Source organism: Ambystoma mexicanum, chromosome 7q (assembly GCF_040938575.1).
Source record: "Ambystoma mexicanum isolate Mex_15411 chromosome 7q, UKY_AmexF1_1, whole genome shotgun sequence".
Lineage (NCBI taxonomy): Eukaryota > Metazoa > Chordata > Amphibia > Caudata > Ambystomatidae > Ambystoma > Ambystoma mexicanum.
The window spans coordinates 703,509,803-703,531,990 of record NC_090941.1 but is presented as its reverse complement, the minus strand read 5'-3'; the positions used below and the strand labels follow the sequence as shown (position 1 = coordinate 703,531,990).

The window sequence follows — 22,188 nt, the reverse complement described above, 5'->3', positions numbered from 1 at the left end:
AGCTCCTCCTCAGAGGTTGAGGCCGAGTCCACGATGACCTCCTGCCCCCCCTTTTTCTTCTCCGTCGGAGGTTTCACGGGGGTCCTGTCGATGGGCACGAAAGAGGACTCCCTCCGCGGTGGCAGGGAGATTCTGGGCCCGGGGTCGCCACCACTGTTGTAGCCTCCACAGGCTGAGCCAGGAGGGTCGCTGCGACTGTCTCGATAGAGGCCTTGGCCGGATGGATCAAGGCTTTCACCACCTTAGGTGCGCTCACTGCCTTCTCCTTGGGGGGAGGGTCACCACCTCGCTCCCCCTCCGATGGGGCCTTAGGGCACGACCGGGGTCTCTCCAGGAGTTTCGCCGGGTGCTCGGCCTTCCTCTTACCCGAGCCAGAGCGTTGGCTCGTGGTTGATGGTGCCAGGGAGGATGCGCCCTGCCTGGTGCCCGTAGAGCCCGACCGTTTGGTGCTCCCGGTGCCAGCGGACTCGCGGTGCTTAGCCTTCTGTTGGACCCCCGTCGCCGGGGCGCCCTCAAAGGTCTTAGAAGACCGCTCGGACTTCTTCTTCTCGCCTGACGGGCTCTTTCCTTCCAGCCAGTTGGCGAGACGTTGATGGCGGTCCTTCATGGTCCGCTCTGACATATTGCCGCAAAACGCACAGTCCTTCTCCACGTGCGTCTTGTCCTCATGTAGGCAGTAAAGGCAAAGGGAGTGTTCGTCCTCCTTAAAGACATTCTGAAGCTGCCATCCAGGGCAGACCCTGAACAGCTTTCCGGGCGTCGAGATTCCCTTCTCCTGGGCCATGTCCGAGATGGGCCTGAGAAACTTCTGGAGTCCAAAAGCGTGGCCCGACGAAATCTTCACCCTTGAGGGGCGTAGACGAATCCGACACGGGTCCCCGTTGATCAGATGAAGAAACGGTGGAGCTTGAGGCTCTTTTGACCGAAAAAAGAGAAATTTTTCTGAGAAAAAACGTGAAAAATAGCACTAACGCTCGAGAGCAATAGCACGAGGATCCCAACACTTGAACGTGCGGTAAAAATCTGAAGATGGCTGCCAGAGGCGGGGCTTAGGTAGAGGGCAGTCATTGGCTGTGGTCAGTATGACGCAGAGATCAGTGATTGGTTACTACTACGAGGGACAGATCAGAAACGAAACTGATACTGATTTTTTCTTTACCGAGGATTCCCAGCCTGACGACGGGGAATATTCATGAGCATGTGAATCCATGCCAGACCCCATGCTGGAGAAGCAAGTGACTACCAATGCAGCAATAATGCTACACTGCTGTGCAACCAAGTCAAATGTACACAGCTTCGGAAGCCTGAGACTATCACACTTTCAGGGAGAGGAAACTTACTCAGGCACAAAAGGGAGAAACACTTAAACTTGCATTATTGGTGTTTGGTAAAGCAGTGACCAGTGAGGCTTTCAAAAAGAGACTCACTGGTGACAAAAATAGTTCAAGACACAGGAGTTCCTTACCCTGTCAGCAAAAGGAAGATCTTCCCATTTAGTGCCCTACTTGTTCTGTTTTAGCGACACCAGGGCGGAGGGAGCTCTTACCAGGCACAGGGAGCCATTTGAGGACCTCTACTAGCCCTACTGTTTGCAAGTTTATCACCTCATTAACAAGCCAAACCTTTCTTTTTTTTTCACTTAAATTTTATTGAACATTTTCCAAACGCATGTTTCAGATCCACTAACCATAGAGCAACAGTAACCTCAGAAAACACCACAAAAAGAAAACCCCTCTCCACCACCCTCACCCACTCCCCGCTCAATAACAACCACATCATACCGAATAGTAAGTCAATAGTGAGATTTAGAGTCCAATCAATCAAGGATCGAACATTTCACGATGGCTGACATATCAGGCTCAAGCTGAAACAGAAAAATAACTAACAGACAACGGAAGGCACACACCCCTTAAGGGTCAGATTATAATCAGAAGGATCATAGCCTCATCGCTTCGCAGCTCTCGTGGAGCAGCACCAAAATCCAGTCTTGGAGGAACGAGTTCATGGTGTCGTGTGTCAAAGCAGAAAGTTTCTCATATGTGAATATAGTCCAAAGCTTAGCCTCTGACTTCACCGGCACCAAACCATTTTTCCACTTCTGGGCTAAAGCCAATCTCCCTGCCTTGAGCATTGCCTGAACTACCCCAGGCAAGGGAGCTGAGACCTCATCAGGTGACAAGATGCCAAAGAGGAACACAAGGGGGTTTACGGACAGGGGAACACCCATAATCTCATGAATCCAACCCCACAGGTCTGACCAATATTCCTGAACACCCGGGCATTCGCACCTTAAATGGAACCAAGAACCCTGTTGACCACATTTCCTCGGACAGGCTGGGGACACCCCATGAAATATTTTGGTGAGTCTCGCAGGTGCAAAATGCCACGCGTGCAACATTTCAAAGTTGTGCTCCATCGCTGCCGTGTATAGGCGGCCCGAGAAAAGGAATTTAAAGATGGCTGCCCAGGTACCTTCCTCCACCACCATCCCCAACCTAGTGTCCCACTGTTTCTTAAACCTCTGTCTACTCTCTACCTCTGCTGTAATTAGGACCCTATAAAATCTTGACAGGGACCCTCTCCTCGACGAGGATTCAAAAATAATTTTCTGAAGTGGCAAAAGGGACTGGGCCAGCCCCTCCCCCCCATTGGCTATCCGTCAAAACCCCCTTCACTCGAATGAACTCACAAATTGGCATTGGATAGTCGCCCATAGCCTCCACCAATCTGGGATATTCAATAAATTCACCCTGAGGAAAGAACTGCGCCGCTCGTTCAAGGCCTGCATCCGACCAATCCTGTGCCCCACGTAGATCTCTTTTGGCCAGGTCGATTAGGGGGCCCCACAAGGACGACAAAGGGGAGGGACAGGAAGAAAGAGCAGAGTTTTCCCTGTTGTCCCTCCATAGCTCCCACAGCACAGACAGCGTCGGATGATTCCTAACTTTAAGCGGGAAGGATTTAGTAGGGGACTAGAGGAAATTGCTCACCTTCTTGGGATGAACTGTAAGACCAGTAGGTTCTCAAGTCATCTCTTGAGTGTTGAAGCATCACTCTTAGTTGAGCAGCTTTGTGGTAAAGCCTGAAGTCTGGTAATCCAAAGCCCCCATACTGTTTCGGGAGCGTCAAGGTCCCATGGTTGACCCTTGCTTTTTTCCCCTCCCATATAAAGCTCTGGATCACTAAATGAAGAGATCTGAAAAAGGACCTCGTTATGGAGATCGGGAGAGAAGAAAACAGATAGAGAAGCCTGGGCAATACATTCATCTTAACTGACACCATACGACCAAACCATGAAAGGGTCAAGGGGGCCCAACGAAGTAAATCCGACTTTATCTTAGCTAGGATGGGAGGATAATTTACTTCGAAGAGAAGGGATAAGTCTCTTGGGAGTAGAATGCCCAAATAGGATGTGGTCTAACCGTCAATTCTAATGCCCCCCCCCCACGCCTCCCTCACCTCGACTTCCACCTCGGCTCTACCCATCGGCATTAAACATGATTTTCCCAGGTTAATTTTCAGCCCCGAAAAGCAGCCGAACTCTCGGATCAAATCCACAAGGTTCGGGAGCGAGGACTGAAGGTTGGTCAAATACACGAAGACGTCATCCGCAAATAGGGAAAGCTTGAACTTGAGCTCCCTACAGCGGAAACCTGTGATCCCTTTGTGTTCCCTTATGGCTATTGCCAACGGCTCCATCGCAAGAGCATAGAGAAGGGGCGAAATCGGACATCCATGACGGGTCCCCCTCGAGAGGGAGAAAAATGCAGAGACCGTCTCATTCACTGCCACTCTGGCCATTGGGCCATTTTAAAGTGCTGAAATCCAGCTACGAAACCTACCCCCCAGACCCATCCTCTGCAAGACCCTACCCATGTCAGCCCACCCAACCCGGTCAAAGGCCTTCTCAGAGTCCAAAGATAACAAATAGGCCTCCTCGCCTGTAATCACTACTTTGTGCATTAGGACCAAAGATTTCCTAATGTTGTCCCCCCTGCCTCCCTGGGATAAAGCCACCTGGTCACCGTGCACCAGCAAAGGGAGAAGTGGGGCCAACCTATTATCCAGAAGCTTGGCCAACACCTTCACGTCCATATTGAGAAGGGATATGGGACGATAGGATTGGCATTGTCTCGGGTCCATTCCTTCCTTCGGGACAACCACAATGCGAGCTGGAAGCATTGACTGAGGGAGTCGGCCCGATTCTAAAACCACATTAAAGAGCCTAGCTAGGAAGGGTGCAAGGACAAGACGAAAGGACTTATAAAAGAAAATCGTAAAACCGTCATCCCCTGGAGATGTACCCGACTTCATTGAGCTGATTTTATCGATCACTTCTTGTGGTTTTATTGGTCTCTCCAAAGGGTCAGACCTCTCATGGGGGAGATGGGGAAGCGAAATGGAGTCCAGAAACCTATCAATGTTGGCTCCGTCCCCATCATATTCTGAATGATACAGGCGCTCGTAATATTGACAGAACAGCTCTGCAATCCCTGGATCGTCCCTACAACTAGTCTCATCTGGTAGGGTCAGTGAATCCACCTTTTTATTATTTCTTAGTTCCCGAAGCCTCCATGCAAGGATCTTGTCAGCTTTCTCACCCCTCTCCATGTCCCTTTGCTTAAGGAAGTTTGCCCAACTAACAGGGAGGCGAGTTTCGCCTTTGGTTGTTGAAGCTCAGCCCACTTGCCGGGGAACATCTGAGTCCCAAGTTTGCCCCTTGGTCGCAAGGCCTCAATTTTGTCCCTGAGCTGCCTCTCCTCCCTGCTTCTCTCACACTTTCTCGCCGCGCTCATCCCTATGAGAACACCCCTAATTGTGGCCTTAAAGGCCTCCCAGGCACACTCTGTCCCCACCTGCCCGTCATCATTAATTTAAAAAAACTCCTACATAAAGATGTCAGGTTTATTGTGGTTTAATGCATTTTTAAAATCAATTTGTCGGGGAAACTGGCACGAATGAGACCGGGTGTAGCACTCATCCTAAACATGGGCATCCTCCACCGTAGACCAGGCGCTCCTTGTCCCCAGGACAACCCTGGTGTATCTTAAAGCAAGGTAACAACTACTACCTTCCTCTCTATTCTCAGGGGGAAACCTAAAGGCTCTGACATAGCAGACTGATAATTTCGTTGGATTGACTGGAACAACTTTGTCTTTCAACCAGAGATCATTGCAGGTCCATCTCCCTGGACCAAGGACTCGCCACGGCACCCCCAACTGGACCGTAACTAAGTCGTGGTCTGACCACGGGGTTACTTCCACCTCCGCTCCCGTGATCCCCCCACAGAGCGCCTTATCAATTAGAATATAATCCATTCTAGAGAAAGACAAGTGGATTCTAGAGAAGTAAATAATGGGTCTTGGTTCCCCCGGACCAAGTGAGAATCCCGCAACCCCAATTCTTCATTAATGCTCTGGAAAGAAGTCGCTAGGCGTCTTTGTGTCAAACAATCTGTGCAAGGACGCTCAGACCTCCCATCTCGGTCCGGGTCTAGGACCATATTAAAATCCCCTCCCACCAAAAGGGCGCCCTCAGCAAAGGACATGATTTTAGACTTCATTTCCAACCAGAAGCGATCCTGGGCTTTGTTTGGGGCACAGACAGAGACCAGCTAACCTTAGAACCTCTCACTTCCCCCTTGACCATAATGAATCGACCGTCGGGGTCCCTATTTTGGGCTTTCAGGGAGAACTGGATGTTTGACGAGACCACAATTGACAACCCCCTCTTCTTAGTATGACAGGACGCATGAAAAACCTTCTGAATAGACTTAGCTTTCATGGACGGTTCCCCACCTCTCACCCAGTGGGTTTCTTGCAGAAAGTGGCAATCCAGCTTTAACCTATTGAACTCCCTCACTACTAGGGAACACTACCAGGGGGAATTAAGACCACGAGCATTCAATGAGCCCAGCGTCAGCAAAAGATCAGGATCCGCCATCAGAGGAACAGTATCTAAGCTCTACTTCACTCAGCATGCAAGAACCCCCAAGACCTCTCCCTTGACTGATTGGCCACCTGTTCCCCACCAAACATTTCTCTCTCTTAAGACCTGACACTCCAAGCGGTTGATACCAACATTTATATTCCACAAAAAAACGAAACACCCCCCTCAAACTCCCCACCCTCCCTTTCCCTGAGCGCCTGGAATACCTGCGACATTGAACCGGACGCAAAACCAGGCCACCAGAGATCGCCTCCACCAGGGCGCTTTATAACACTACATGACCAAAACATTCCGAGCCCCCCCAACATTGAGAACACATCAAATTATAACTGCTTCCTTCACCCCCCCCCCCAGAAAACATCTACACCAAGTTAAACAGAGACCCCTTGCACGGGTCTGTGAAACTGGGCAAACCCCCCCCCCCGATCCGGGGGGTGGAGGTGCCCCGGGGCTGAAACCTTCGATCCGCTCAAGCCAAGTAAGAACATGGCCAAGTCAGGTTGCTGGCTGATCAGGAGAGGAGGGTGTTATCCTTCTTAACTTTCGATGGCCTCGGATGCAGCACCTTTCCACGAAGCTGCTTACGTTGTGAGGTTCCATTGCAACTTTCTCACCATTGGACTTTCCCTCCCTTGTCACCGGATCACCCAGAAGCTCCTGGGAGACACTATGTATGTCGACCTCTGTAACCAGAGAGTACTTGCAGCCTTCCACCTCAAACGAGAGGGAAAAGGGACATCCCCACCTGTACCTCACGCCTTTGGACTGCAGCCATTTTGTCAATGGGCTGCAGAGGCGCCTGCGCACCAATGTGAGGGCCGACAAGTCTTGGTATATAGAGATTTTGGAGCCTTCCCATTTGATGGGCCCCTTCCTCCGTGCAAGCTCCAGGATCTTGGCCTTCTTAGAGTAATAATGGAATTTCGCCAGGATCGACCGGGGCCCTCTCGAAGGTGCACCCGCCCTATGGGCTCTCTCTCTATTGTTGGCTAACTGGTGTTCCCCTCACCGAAGAGCTTACTTACAAGTACCTTCACTATTCTTGCAATGTCCGCCGGCGTATCCCCATCGCGTTCAGGAACACCAAGAAATCTCAAGTTACAACGCCGCTCCCTGTTTTGTAAGTCAGCCAGTTTAAGGGAGACCTTCTCCTCTCTCCTCTCCAACTCCGACAGACGCACATAAAATTGAGACTCGAGGATATCCACTGAGGATTGATTGGCCTCCAGGGCTTGGACTCGGTCGTCTACCGAATCCACCTTTTTGTCCAAGGAGTCCATTCTTTTACTAACATCGGCCCTAAACCTGCGAATCTCATCCAGCAGGGCCACCAAAGTACTACTCATTGATTGGGTATTGTTAGGAAAGATTTCGTAATTGTTGGTAATTTTCCTTCCATGTGGCAACCCCTATACTTTTTGCCGTTGTTTTTCACCTTGTTCTCGACTTTGCCAGAGAAGTGCAGCCTTCTGCCCCTTTCTTACGGGGAAACTGACATGCCCTTAAGACAGTCACTACCGGGAAACGCTGTTTTCCGTAGTTTCTTTTATCATGTTGCGACTTTCGTGCACCATGACACAAGAGGGCACTGTAAGCTAAGTTACTGCTCTCTTGGGTCTCTAGCCTTCTACAGGCCCGAGATACTCTTTTAGGATTGTAACTGATCGGTGCAAGTGATTCACAGACGGGAATGGTGGCAGCGATCGTTTGTGTTTTGAGCTCCTTTTGGCGTTTTAAGCGCGTTTCTCGCGCTTAACCCAAAATGGTGGCCTGGCTCCCAAAATGGCCAGACCACGAGGCTCCTTTGTCCTGTCCGCTGACCGTCTTGCTCCCTTCACCTTCCCCAGGTCGAGCCGACCCGGGGCCTTCCTTATTTGGGCATGTACTTTCCCGCGAAACACGGATGCTTTCGCAGGCTTCTACATGCCTGGTGTGTGCCTCCAGGATGTGGGCTGGGATGTCTGGTCCCAATACACATCCTGGGTGCCAGAGAGTCTAGGGTGGTGTGAATGCCTGGGACCACCGTGGTCCGTGATAGGTCCATGTATGGTGTGAGTGTTGATGAGCGGATCTCCAATTGGGTCCCCTCCGTTTTGGCGCGAAGGGAACCGTGGATAAGAGGGGTTTGGAAACACCACTACCATGTCGAACTCCTGAGTTCTCACGAACGAAGGAATACAGGAGCCAAGTATCCTGCAACCAAGAGGCTGAAACCGAGGAATCGCTGGTGACCCGCTGAAGGACTGCTCCTCTGCACTGCTGTCGCCTTGTGAAACCCTTTTCACCTTTGATCGAACCAGAAGGCCTGTACTGGTACTTCGACCCTTGGAATAGCGGGGACAGCTATTCTCGGTATCTTCACCATCTCCTGCTAGTAAGCCTTCGGAAGCGTCTCTGGGCCATCCAGCAGACTGACCAGCCTACCCAGGAGTCTTGCTCTGTAACCGCCGCCAGGTTGTGTAGTATTTGGAGTCCTTGTCACTCTCAGACGATTCGTACACTTGGCGTTCCCAGGTCTGAAGTGAGTAGTGTACATTTGGCTCAGATACGCACGGCCGCTCCGTTGCCCTGCTGTGGTAACAAACTGAGCGGGTTCACTTGGTTTGGGACGTCTTTTACTCAACTCTGCTGCTGCAGACTCAACACGACGATGAGACGTCCCCTGCTCTCCTGAACCTGCCAGCGACTGAAACGGACGCGGAGAAGCCTGGGTCTGCTTGCATCGGGGACCGGTGAGTAGCATAGCTAGGAACTGGTCGCCCTCCTGCAGGAGCCCATAGCTTTTCCCCGCTGTGTCAAAACAGCACGCCTTTCCGTACTCGCGCTCTGCTTCTGTCCACAGTGGAGGCTGCGCTTGAGTCGCGGAACTCTGTTCCTCTTCATTTGTGCACTAAACTGAACTGCCTGATTTCCCTCGAAGAGATTCCCCTTTTGTCCGTTGGCACCAGCGTGTGCAGGTACTTTTGAGCACAAGGCTCCACTCTTCATAGGGCTCGGACTTCCTTTTAGTTAGGTGCCTCTGAAGGCGGACTGGGTCTAAGCATTATTTCGCACTGCCCGTTTTCCTTACCTTTTAGGTGGACTACACATTTCGTGCATCTAACGCATGAGACTTGTTTGTATTTGTATATATATTGTATTGGTATGGTATGTATTGGTTTACTAGAGTTGTATTGTGATTTCTCGCTACGGTCATTGTTTTAAAGGCCTTGGAATAAATGTGTATATATTTTTAATATAACACCTGTTTGGAGTAGTTTGTAAGTGTCCTTGCTTTGTGTGCTCATTGCGGCCTTTCTGTCACCCTCACCCCTCTTGAGACCTAGTCTTGACCGCCGTGATCGCTACCCTGATTGGTCTGACTTGTCCAGAGGTTACCCTGTTCCAAGTAATTAGGTTGGCCTTCTGAACTTCTGCGCCGCCAGGACAGAGTTCAGAAATCCGTCTTAACAGGTATCCATGATGTCTGGACGGCCGCTGTCGGACATGATATAGCTTTCTTTTGCCTCCGCAGAAGAATCGTGGAACCTTCGCAGAGATTTCGCCCAGTCCATTGTGGGGGTGGGGGGAGAAGAATCGCCACGGACACCCACACAGCCTTTGGAACTCCAGCAAGCCACCCTCGCCCCCGCTTTCAACACAGTACCACTACAAAGTAGTGCGGCTGATGAATGAAGGGGCTCCGCAGTGCTCCCAGAGCGACCATGCGTGGTCACCTGGCGATAGACAAGCGACCCACCAGCAGAAAGAGGTAGAGGGAAGTTTTGCCTTGACACTTGAGTCGTTGGCACCTGCTGGAAAGAACAGTCCAGTAGCTGGCCCGGCTCCCAATGCCCCCCCAGGTGTTGAGGCCACCCCTGATTGAGGCAAGTCCTTTGGGGTAGAGAGCCAGATGAAGATCAGATAGGAACTCAACTGACCACAACCGGCATCCCCCAGTAGATAAGGCTGCAGGGGAAGGCGAGTTCTGACAACTCAGGTAATGCTTACACCCTGACAATATGCGAGGCTTTTATTTCACCAGCATTTGAATGTTCTAACAGCCAGAAAGTATCAGGTATCAGTTATGCATGTCACCATAGGGGAACCATACCCTGACAGAGGCCTGTATTGTTATGGTAAAAGCAAATCAGGATTAAGACCCATTAAAACCTCTGCCCAGGCAATAATGTAATTCAGTCCAATGGGAACCAGCCTGAAAGTAACGCCCACCCATCTTGGGAATGAGATTGTACCGATGAAGACTTCCAAGGATCTGATGGCGCTTGTCACAGCGCTCCGACGCCACCGCTTCCTGCCTCCTCTCAGCGGGCTCACCTTAGGGGCAGATGTGAACCAGACAGTCAATCATGTTGAAGGTGTCATAGAATGCAAACCAGCAACTGGTAAAATGCCACCAAACAACTCATTTTACACAGAATAATCTCTAGACTTGTTCGAGATTCAAGCTTGTGTAGCCAGAGGACAAAAGGCCACACATCACAATGCTGATTGATGTTGAACCACTGATTCACTTGATTTGGAGAACATTGAATGCATGTGAATGATTTTATGGTCCTGTGCGACAGGGTCATAGGCTTCACCTCGTCAGGATGGGCAAGGGAGGGCGGAGTCCGCTCCGAGCTTGGGGCAGCCTATCAGTGTTTTTTCTAGAGCCAGTCCTGTTCTAAAGGTGGGGTGAGGGAGTTGGAAGAGCCCCCCACACAGCATGTAATGTGTTGAATGAATACAGTGCCACTGTGAATCACACAATTTGCTGTTTCGATGATCAACTAAGTTATTTATTTTAATTTCAGAATTACCAGTACCAGCATGCTTAGTTGCCACCATGGACCACACGAATAAAGAACGAAAGGTGTGGTCCCATCCAAGTCTTAAAATACCCATGATCAAGGAGCTGCATGCCATGTCTACTCAACAGTACTCACTATAGCATTTGAAGACAGCAGAGCTGAGCAAACATCAAACTATCCAGAGCACAAAATAAGACTTGAATGTTGCGTGAGAACAGGGGGTAGGGCCTAAAGGGGCTCATTAAGACTTCCAGTGTAAAACAGCATCTCAGTGGGAAAGAGCAGAAATAGATTGGTCCTTACCAGACCACGGTAGAGAGAAAGATATTAACAGGAAGGGAGAAGTATAAAAGGCTGGTAAATGGAAGACATATTGAAGGGTGTTCACATGAGGGGAGAAAGCAGATTGAGAGAGGCAGGTGAAGGGCAGACAGTGGAACAGAATGTTTAGGAGTTTGTGGTAGAGATTGTTACAGTTAAGGTGTTGATGGTGAGAGAGAGAGAGTGGTGAGAGTGAGGCTTTGTGCAAGTATGTGTTTGGGTGTTTTAGGATGAGAGGCGTGAGACGAAAGAGGGGAGGAGAGAGGTTGGATGGGGAGAAGGGGAGACGGGAGAGGATAAAGTGGAGAAGGTGAGTGGAGAGGGGCAAGGAGAGAATGGGAGACGCAGAGAGGAGAAAGGTGAGGAGGGGAAGGGGAGAGGAGGAGAAAGGGGAGAGAAGCTAGGGGAGAGGTGAGAGAAGATAGGAGGAAGAAGACAGGAGGAAGGAAGAGGTGGAGCAGGCAGAGGGAGAGGTAAGAAGGAGGGAGAGAGGGGGAGCGAGGATAGGTGGAGAGGGTCAGAGACGAGAGGGTGAGAAAGGGGGAGAATGCCAAGAGTAGGGAGGAGAAGGTGAGATTAGAGTGCAAGAACATCAGAGGGATAGACGAGGAAAGAGTGTAGAAAAAAGGTAGGAGGGATAAGAGCAAGAATAGAGTGGGGTATAGGCAGAAGACATATCAGGGAAACGCGAGCAGAGAGAGAAAAGAGGCTGGTAACTGTTAAGGCACAATACCAAGAAAAAAGTCTTTCGGCCCTCACATGAGCTATATTTAAGATAATAGGGATTATCGATTGATAGTTGACAATTTGAGGTTTAGGGACAGATAGGATAGGTGGGTGGGACCCTATAGGAAGAAGAGAGAGAGACGCTCACTAGTGTGTTACAATAAAAACTCCTGAACAGCACTGTTGAGTCTGGGAGTTTGTGAGGCCATCTATTTAGTTTAGTTTTGATTGATAAGATCAGTGTGCTCAGACTAGGTTTGATTTCTAGGTGATGCAAAAGAATCTGTAGCATGAGCACACAATTAGCCATTAAATCAAGGCAGTTGGGTAACAGCACCCCAACTCGTTGAATAAATATGTGTGTAGGAAAACCTTGAATGGGTGTATTAAACTGGCAATCACAGTGTTTTACTATATTGAAAGTATGGTCATTTATGGATGAGAAAGGCAATCTTACAGTTTATGCAACTAAAGTTAGCAGGCAGTCATCGTACTCCCAAAAAGAATCCAGTTATTGGACTGTTTTCTTATTTTATCGTTGAATTCATACTTGTACATTTTACAATACAAGAGAATAAAGTCAACAGATCGTAAAAAAGAACATAACCCAAATGTCATGTTCAAGTTTGACATTTAGAAACACTCCTTGCTGATTCAAGTAAACAAGACCACGGCATCGCAAAAAGCTTTATGAAAATATCTAATCTTATCACTTACAGGTATTTCTTTTCATTGTGCAACATGTAAGGATTTTCAGTATATAGACTCACTATTTCACTGTACAATATAATTGTTTCATTATATAAGATACACATTTCATACTATTGAACAGGAGATCCAATATTTTTTGAAATGAGAAATAGGTGTTGGAAATACTAAATTATGTCTCTAATGGCTCCTTAGTTTACACTTCATGTCAGAAAAAAGGAACAACCCAAACTGAGATTTTGCATTGTGGATATCAGTGGGATTTATATAGATCTTTTAATTGAAAGAACCCCAACAGCACAGCATGTGATTTCACTTCATACTCTAACTACTGAACACAGCATTGCTGATCAGGGGAGGAGGAGAGAAGGAATTGGAAACAGATCTGAGACAACACACCCTGATCAAGCGATTTCTTTGATAAGTACACATCAAAGGTTGGATATTTGCAAATATAAAACACATTGATCAATATTGTAAAATGCTGACCTCCTTTCTTAAGAAATAAAGGCAGTGGCAAAGTACTCACCTGCACAGAGTACCAGTCTATTGAGTAGATGTCATTGGTATTGTAATTATGTGAATTCCACTGATAGTAATTACAATATAATTTCCTACAATTTAGTAGCTTTATAAATTATTGCTGGGGGTGGGGAGGCGAACATAAAAAAGTAATGCACAGGATGGGTGAATCAAGAAAAACATTCCATTTATTGTTAGCATTTTATTAAACATTTGAGAAAAAACGACACATGGAAGAGTGATTATAAACGATTCACACATAAAATACACGTCTCTTCCTACCGCAAGGTCTATGTAAACATAGCGGGCGTGACCGCTGATTAAACAGGTGCAAAAGTCAACACCATTATTTCTGAAAAACCATGCTGACACTGCCTAAGAGGCAAGCTACAAAAAAAAGAGTGCAACACTGTTCTCCAGAATTTTCCAGAAAGTTCCCATTTTCGAATAAGGACCCAGCACAGAGGCTTGTTTATAGTTCCAGTTTAGACTGAACAAGAAACCTTACCTTGCCCATAGTGTTAACAAAACACAATCATGCAAAGCAATAGCAAATTACACCCAAAATATTTCGAGAATGCAGAAAAACAAACCCCATGTGATCTGCACATTTAAAATAAAAGATTTGTTAAAAATAATTTTGTAAACATTTTTCACCACTTTTTAAAACTGTACTTTGCTTTTCCAGAATCCCATAGAAAAACATTCCAGCAATTCCATTTAAAAATACAGTGCAACAGCTTAAATATAAAATGTTAACTGTAAAAAAAAAATGTATTAACCAGAAAACCAAAATCCATTGTTACAGAAAGACATACGTAGAACGAGATTTGCCACTGTATAAAGACACGGATTGGCACGGACGCAAGACATGAGGTCTTTTAGAATGGACTTTTCCCTGTTTGCTTCCAGGCTTCTTTTGCTCCTTTGATGGTTTCTCTTTTCACACATTTCCAGAAGCCTTGCACTCCCTGCTGCTGTGCTACCTGCTGGAAACAACACAAGTCATTGCATGGAATACATATAATTTAGTTTATTTTGACATTACAATTTTATCGCATGAAGCTGCTGCTTAGGATCTAGTGGCACACACTCAACACATGTCCAGATATGTGTTCTGCAAGAGGTTAGCCAAAATTGCTCTTCTACCATGCTCCTAGACCCCGAGTTGCATTCAATGTGTAATGTCTAGCCTGTCTATGGTTTGTTTTGTGCCAAACTAGAACAGTCGGCTTTGGCACACTGACTTTGCATGATGGTTAAGGAGAGCCTCTCAGTTTTTTTGTTTTGTAGATCATTTTTCATATGAAACTACTACAATTTTCAATTTACATACAGGCAGTAACTCATTCAACTAAACAATAATTGAACGCACAAAATCCCTTCCCCCTACCTCTCCCGTTCCTTATCCAACAGTTCTCTTTTATTAAATCATAGGGCTCTGTTCCATGGGTATCTGTAACAGAGATATTTGTCCATGGCACAGAATCAGTGTCTTCAAGAAACAACGATGATGCTCATAAATTGAATGGGCGTGAGCCCCTCCATTCGGATCTGTTCATATAATGCACAAAGGGTTCCCAGATTGCATCATATCTCGATACAATTCCTTGCATCATCGCTGTGAGGTTTTCCATCGCTAGGATTTCTCAGACTTTCTTCAACCAAGTGCCACTAGGTGGCGTGTCCCATTTTCTCTAAAACGTTGTTGGTGCCAGTTTGATTGTTAATAAATGGCTTTTAAATGAGAGCCTCTGAGCAACAATTACATATTTAGCTTCCCTGCCAATCAATGCCCAACACAATATAAAGTGGACCCCGATAAAATTGGATTCCAGCATTCCCTTAATTATGGATCTAACTTCCAACCAAAGCGCTCCATGTTTGGGGCATTCAAAACATAGGTGACTAAGGGATCCTTTCCCAATGCAGTCCCTCCAACATCCCTCATCCCTAGCCAGGAACATTGCTTTCCTTTTAAATGGTGCAAAATACCATTTTAGTAGAATTTGTATCTGTGTTTCAGCTTGCAAATACATTTTTGTACCCCCCTGTGTGCCTCCTCCCACATCTACACATTGCAGTTCCTTCATGCCATTTGATTGTTTGAGACTACATGTGAGAGTCCTTTGCTTTCGCCAATATAGAATATATCTTCCCAGTTAGACCTTTCATCTCTTCGGCTTGTAGGAAGACGTTTTCTAGACTTTCAGAAAATCTAAAGATTCCCTCTGTTTTCTTTATGATTGACAGAGTGTCTCAGTTTGCTATATCTACATTTTTCTTTTTGTCTAAGTTGAGGTCTTCCTTACACACCTCAAACGATTTCTCCCCTAAATCCCCTCCCCAACCCATTTATTAAAGCCTTTATCTACTATGGCAGGAGTGAATTAATTATTCCTTTGGATTCGGATGAACAGTGAGAGAAATTATGCCCCAGGCTTCTAGTGTCCCATTACTAACCAAATACTAACCAGATTCATATTAAGACATCGTTTCTGTTTTTCTTTAGCCAAACTTGACTCCAAATATGTTGTCCTGCCACCGCTTGTTCAAAAAAGATCCAATGCTTTTCAGATTTAACCTGCATCCATTCAGCCAGAACTCTAAATTTAGGAGGCAAGGTAATATTTGAATATATCTAGGCACTCCAACGTGCCCCTTGCTTTGTGCGTGCCATAAGGATCTCACTACCAACCCTTGGTTTGACTTTTCCCCATAAAATGTGACCATTTTTAAGGGTTTGGAGGGGAGGGGGGTTCTCTTGGCACATTTTGGAACTATATTCGTCTGGGGGAGTGTATTTTTTGTTTTGTATTTTATTGACTTTCTGTACACAACAAATTATGTTACATATGTCCAAAAAAAACAAAAGCAAAGACTCAAATATTAGCCTGTTACATCAAGGCTCTTGTAAGCATGCATATTACAACTTCTCTGTGCCAAACTTGTTTCTCTTTTGGATCTCTCATCTGTCCAAAGAATTTTATTTTGGGGGGGGTGGGACACCACACCTCGAAGTCTATGAACTAGTCACCTCGAGAGGCTATCGGCTCAAATTCTCGCAATACCCATATCTCTTCACCATCTCCCGTGCTTTATCGGTTCCCCTAACTTCTAAGACCCTTCTATATAAATGTAAATGCCCAAAAAACATGAGGTTTGGGGTGTACATTTGGGAAGTAAATTTCCTGAGCAAATTGCATAAATGGGTTCCAAGCCTCCAAGTATCTTGGCATCTCACTCTTAATGGAGGCCTCAATGTTGTGCATGACTTCTCAAAACCAGATCTTCAACCACCATTCCCAGATGTTCGGAATTGCATTTACCTTCCAGTTATGGGCTATTTTAACCCTGGCTGCCACTAAATAGTGCCTCACCAGTTTAGAACTCTTACTAGATAGTTTATAGCAGACCTCTGGGTCCTCATTTCCCAAAAGTATTGTTAAAGGCTCTAATATGTAAAAGCACTTCTTTCCATTATTGCTGAATATGTAGAGTGGCCTGTCCTCGTCACCAACAGTTAGGGGAGGCTGTCAGACTCATCTGATGAATCCTTCATGGAGCGAGATACCAATGACAATGTGATTTGTAAGTATTTTCTTTCAACTGTACACAGTTCGAAGATTTTGACGCTCAAGTCCAAATATTAAACCATGCCAGTTGTTTGATGGGATACCCAATATCCACTTCCCAATTGTGTCATGAGTGTGAGAGCAGCTACCATAAGGGATCTTATACATAGAGGAGATCTTTCGACTTGGTGGGTCTCCTATAAACAGATCCTCAAATTTAGTTGCGTCTCTGCTTGCACCTGGAGTTACCTTAGAACAGCTAATCCAATGTCTTAACTATATAAGTATATTTAGTCGATTCTGGGGGACTAAATAACTGCTTGCACTCGTTAAAGGATATAGACCTCTCACTTGTAAATAATTGCCCCAATCTCCTTAGTCGGCCCTCCCGCCATGGATTGTAATGCATCGGGTTTAAACATGGGGGGGTGAGGTGGGGGGTGAATTCTCTGAAACTGGATCAAGTGGTGAGGGGAATGTAGTTGATTTATACTTCCTCTCTGCTCCATCACAATAATAGATCAGGGCCCGCTTAGCAGGAAATATTGTCCATGTGCACCGCCTGGCCCTTGAGGAGATCCAGCACCATTCATGTATTGGAGTTCCTAATCCATACTGTTTTATTATTACCCACTGTTTGGCTTCCTGTTAAAAAGTTACTATCTAAGATCAGGGCCAACTGAGACACATATAGATAACTAAGGCAGGTACTTCCAGCCAACCAGGTTCTCTAGTTTTAATCATCGTCTGGCGGGCTACCCTAGGTGATCTTTTAGCCAACATGAATTAAAAAATGTGTGTTTGTAGATCTTGTAGGGTCTTTTTCAGAAACACCACAGGAAGGGCCTACATTAGATAAAAAATCTTAGGCTGGAGAGTCATCTTTACTGCTGTGACCCTGCCCAACAAGGACATTTTATTTGATTCACTCGGCATATTAAATCCTCTTTTGGGTTCTTACATAATTTTGGAATATTTTGTTCATATAACCGTGCATGAATTGTTGTTAAGTCGATTTCTAAATAGGGTAGGAAATCCGGATTCCATCGAACATCATATTTTGTTTTGAAGGTCTTCACTACCAGTATCAATTCTGTAATGTTCAAAATATGTGATTTGGTGCAATTTATTTTAAAGCCAGACACCTTATGGAACAGTTCTAGCATAGATACTTCTATAGGTAGGGTTGTAATTTAATTGTGCATGAAAAAATAACAGATCATCTGCGTACAATGCTATTTTGGTTTGTGATTGGGAGATTTCCTTTTTCTAGTTATGGTGCAGTGGACTCTCTGAGCTAAAGGCTCTATAGATAGTGTGAATAGTAATCGAGATAGGGGGCACCCCTGTCGGGTACCTCTTGTCAATGGAATTGGCCACATAAGTTGTATAAACTGCTGTTTAGTTTTACCCTCGTGGATAGGAGAACATAATTGGCCAGCACAAATCTTTTCAAATTTGCACCAAAACGGAAATATTAATGTCCTAAGATATATCCGCTTGGCATGGTCCATTGCATTCGCAGCGTCAATGGAGAATACCGCTAGGGAAGTATCATTTATTTTCGCCCCGTCAATAATGACCATTGCTCTACAAATATTATTGTGTGCTTGCTTCCCTGGGATGAAGCCTGTCTGGTCAATGTGAATAAGATTTGGGATGACTGCTGCTAATCAATTTGCTAAAACTTTGGAGTAAATCCGATCATCATAATGGGGTACTGCAATAGGCCTATAGTATTTGCATTTTGTCACATCCTTTCCTGGTTTTACCAACAAAAACAAATGTTGATTCTCCCATTGAGAATTGTGCATGTTAAACTATTGAAGAGGACAGCCAGGTGTGGTGATGCAGTCACTGCTGAAAATTGTTTATAACAAAGGGCAGAGTTTCCCTGTGGACCAGAGACCTTACTTATTGGCAGGTTTTTTTATGACTTGTGCAATTTTCTCTTGGGAAATTGGGGCCCCTAAGGTTTCCTTATCCTGCTCAGACAGCTTTTGGAAGCACAGCTGCATACATTAAGGACTCCTCTGTGTATTATACTCCAGTTGATCTGCCCTAACTAGCTGTGCCTAGTATTTTGAGTGTGTTGGCATCTTTGCGGGTTCAGTGACCTGTATGTTTGCCATACTTCCTCAAGTGCCTCTATTGCATTTCTTGTTCTTTGGGCCTTCATCTTATAAGCCAACTGTTGCATGAGCATGAGTAATCCTGCAATACTGACAAAACGGTCAGAAGAAATAAGGAAAGAAATCTTAGAACAATAATGTTAATGCTTAGGTGAAAATGTTAAATTGATATCACTCAACTGGAATGATAGAGCGAGGCAAATCAAACTCTTCAATAGAGTATTTTGGACTCCGGCAAATCTAAAAGAAAGGGGTTTGAGAGACTCAGATGCATGTTGGGGCTGCAATCACAGAAGGAGCACTCTGGAACATTTGATATGAGAGTGCTGTCGCATTAATATATTTTGGAAGGAGATAGATATGATGATTAACACGGTTTTAAGAACAGATGCAGACTTTTCCTTTGAGGCACTAATTCAGGGTTCAGATTCACATATAGAGCACTTAACACACATTCAGAAATGTTTTTTTAGAGGTACTATAGCTGCCAAAACATTAATATTGAGGAGCTGGAAGTCGATTAAACCTCCCACCAAAACAGAATGGATAAAGATCCGTGAAGAATATCTCTTATTGAAAAAATTCTATGGGGTAGACAAAAGAAATTGAAAATGTATGAGGGGTTTGATTACGCTTTATTGAAAGTGGAATATAATTTGGGATAATAATGATAGAACCATTATGTACTTTGTGTGATGTAAATCTTTTTTTTTGTGTTCGGTTTGTTTTCATTTAACTTTTTATGAGTTTGTTTGTACATATTGTAAAACGTGAACAGAAAAGGTGTCGTGATGCCTTGGTAGAAGTGTTAAAATAATGTTGTTTAGTTTTCAATAGTTTGTCAAAGATATTGGAGGCCCATAATACCTTCATCTCTGCTCTAGCGATTTGTAATTTGGCGAACCATCAAGTTTGTACCAGGTTTCCAGCGACTGTACCCGTGTTTCTGCCTCTGTTCTCGGAACGGTCATTTTCTTCCTTGCTGAAGCCCGACTAATGAGTTCTCCCCTAATTGTAGGTCTGAAAGCCTTCCATAATGTATCTTTTAGGTTATCAGCGACCGTGTTTTCAGGAAAATATTGGGTAATCCTTGTTAAATCGAGGACCTATATGGTAGATCGCCAAGTAATTAATCGTTGCTATGCCAATTAAAGGGTTTAGAGGCTTGCTGGCTGACCAAATCTAATAGCACGTGATAGGTGAATGATCTGAGAGTGTACTGAGTTCAGTAGAGGGAGTGGAAATCGATATCAGTGGGCGTGTAATTATGAAGTAATCCAATCTTGAATAGCTACAATGAACATGTGTATAATCTCTTGTATTTGGGAAATTATGTCTCTAAACGGCAATTAGATATAGGTCTGACATAGCCTGTTGAAAGGAGGGGTGGGGGTAAATGTGTTTCTCAAGAGCCTGGTGGACGAGATCGATCTAGGTCTGCATTTAACACCACATTCCAGTCACCGCCTACAATCAGCTCTCCCGTTTGAAATTGGGCTGTTTGTGTGGAAATTCTATCATAGAATTGCTCCTCCTGTTTGTTGGGACTATAGAGTGAGAAGACTGACACGTCTCTCCCTCAGCAGTTTATGGTAATCCCCATAAACCTGCCCTGGTAATCTTTATTCTCAGCCAGCTTCTTATAAGACACTGTCTGCCGATGATGCAAATAATTGGGGCAGGAAGAATGTTGGCCTAAGTCTGGACCAAAATCTATTTTGAGGAGGTGAGTTTCTTGGAGTAATGCGCCATCTGCCCCCAGCTTCAACAGCTTAATGAGAACACTTCTTCTTTACAAAAGGGTTAAGGCCCTCGACATTCAGGGAGACTATTTTAAGGTTAATCATTTTAACAATTTCTCCAGTCCAGCAGTCTCCCAGCCAATTGTGATTTTTCTAGTAAACTTTCTGTCCTGAATCATGCCTTAACCTCTTTCACCCACCCATGGTAAAATAGTCTTAGTGCCAAGAACTCAATATTTAAACAGAATAAGAAACAATAGCAGTAAAAAACCTATGTTAAACCAGAAAAGTATCAGCCCTGTAAAGGGGAAACATGAGGTATAGTACCCAACTGGGGATGCATGCTCCCCACTGCAACTGAATAACTATCTTATACTATTATCATTACCATAACTGAAAGTACTACCAAACCTGCATTTCCCTACTCAAACATTGCAACCACTTGGGTCCACCCCTGAACCAGATCAGGGAGATGATCTTTGTGCCCAAATGACATTGCTCACGGGGCTTGGTGGAGTCAACCCTTCTCTCGTTTATCCATTGAGGGTGTATTCCAATTCTGACACTTTTCCATCATAGATCTTGTCAAAGTCCATTCCGTTTAAGTCGATGATGAATTGTTCAATTCCGATATTTTAATCTCCGTTTGGGGATTTACGAGTGTCCAGCGACGCCTGAAGTGAAGAAAACTGGTGTTGGGTTCTGTCATATGAAAATATTATTCTAAAGCGATATCCCCATTGATATAAGGTATTCCTCTGTTGCAGTCAGCTTGTGAGAGGCCTCATTTCTCGAAAGATGGTTGTCAAGGTTAGATCCTGGAATAGCTTAATGGTGGCTGCTCTGAAGCAGATATCACCTTGCAATCTAGCAAGTTCTTTTGATTTGAAAAAAAAAAAACAGCCTTGACAGCACATCCAGAACCAAGCCCTTACCCTGCTGATAGTTAACACCCTTTGGGATCAGTCCACCGTCAAATCAGTTCCAGATGCATCTCAAATAATTGCCTTGAACAAGGCTCAAACATATTCCTCGAGCTCTTGATTCAAACTTTCTTTAAGGAATCCCCAGATCCTAAAACGGCTTCTCCTCAATCTATTTTGAGTAACCAGCTCCAAGCCAGATTGGTTATAAGTATCCTCACAAAATGCTGGTTTGAGATCGCTAAGTCACTGTTCAGTCGCATGAGCATTGTGATCGAGCACCTGAAGGGACGTCCATCTGTTGCATGGATGTGGCTATTTCTTGCTGCAATACCTGTAGCAAATGGGCTACATCTCCTTTCATTGCTGGTTGAGCGTCTTCTTCCATGTGTGCTGGCGTAGATCTAATGGGTGTAGATGATGTTGAACTTTAATGAAAGACATTATTCCTTTGGATTTACGTGGGCTCATTGTAAAATGTGTGGAAGCCCCCCGACACCAATTTCAGTAGTCGGTACAGTGTGTGGGCTGTGCGTGCCACCCGGGTTACCTTGCGGCAGACTGGCCTCCAGTGAATCCCATTGTTGGGTTTGTTGGAGGGAGGGTCCCCTTTTCCTGCTTCACTCAGATCTTTTTGTCTGCATGTATTTGGCATCACTGGACATGGACTGTAAGTTGATGGCATTCGTCCAGCGCTGTACCCCCAATCACTATTTCTTAAAACCTATGACCTCTCCAGATGCCAAATGTCAGCCTTGCTGTCCCACTCCTGACAGTTCTCTGGTCTCCGTCTACTT

The 22,188-nt window shown here is 45.5% G+C and overlaps 1 protein-coding gene across 2 annotated transcripts in view; it reads right to left on the bottom strand.

The window, feature by feature from the left end:
- Positions 1-13,189: 13,189 nt before the first annotated feature.
- MICU2 (mitochondrial calcium uptake 2) overlaps positions 13,190-22,188 on the bottom strand; it is a 1,758,017-nt gene continuing 1,749,018 nt past the window's right edge. The window contains exon 12 of one of the 2 annotated variants that reach the window (XM_069640674.1): positions 13,190-14,005. In XM_069640674.1, coding sequence (XP_069496775.1) covers positions 13,901-14,005 — 105 coding nt within the window. In that variant the 3' untranslated portion in view covers positions 13,190-13,900. Of the gene's footprint in view, positions 14,009-22,188 lie in introns of both variants that reach the window. The other variant, XM_069640673.1, reaches the window with a different exon arrangement.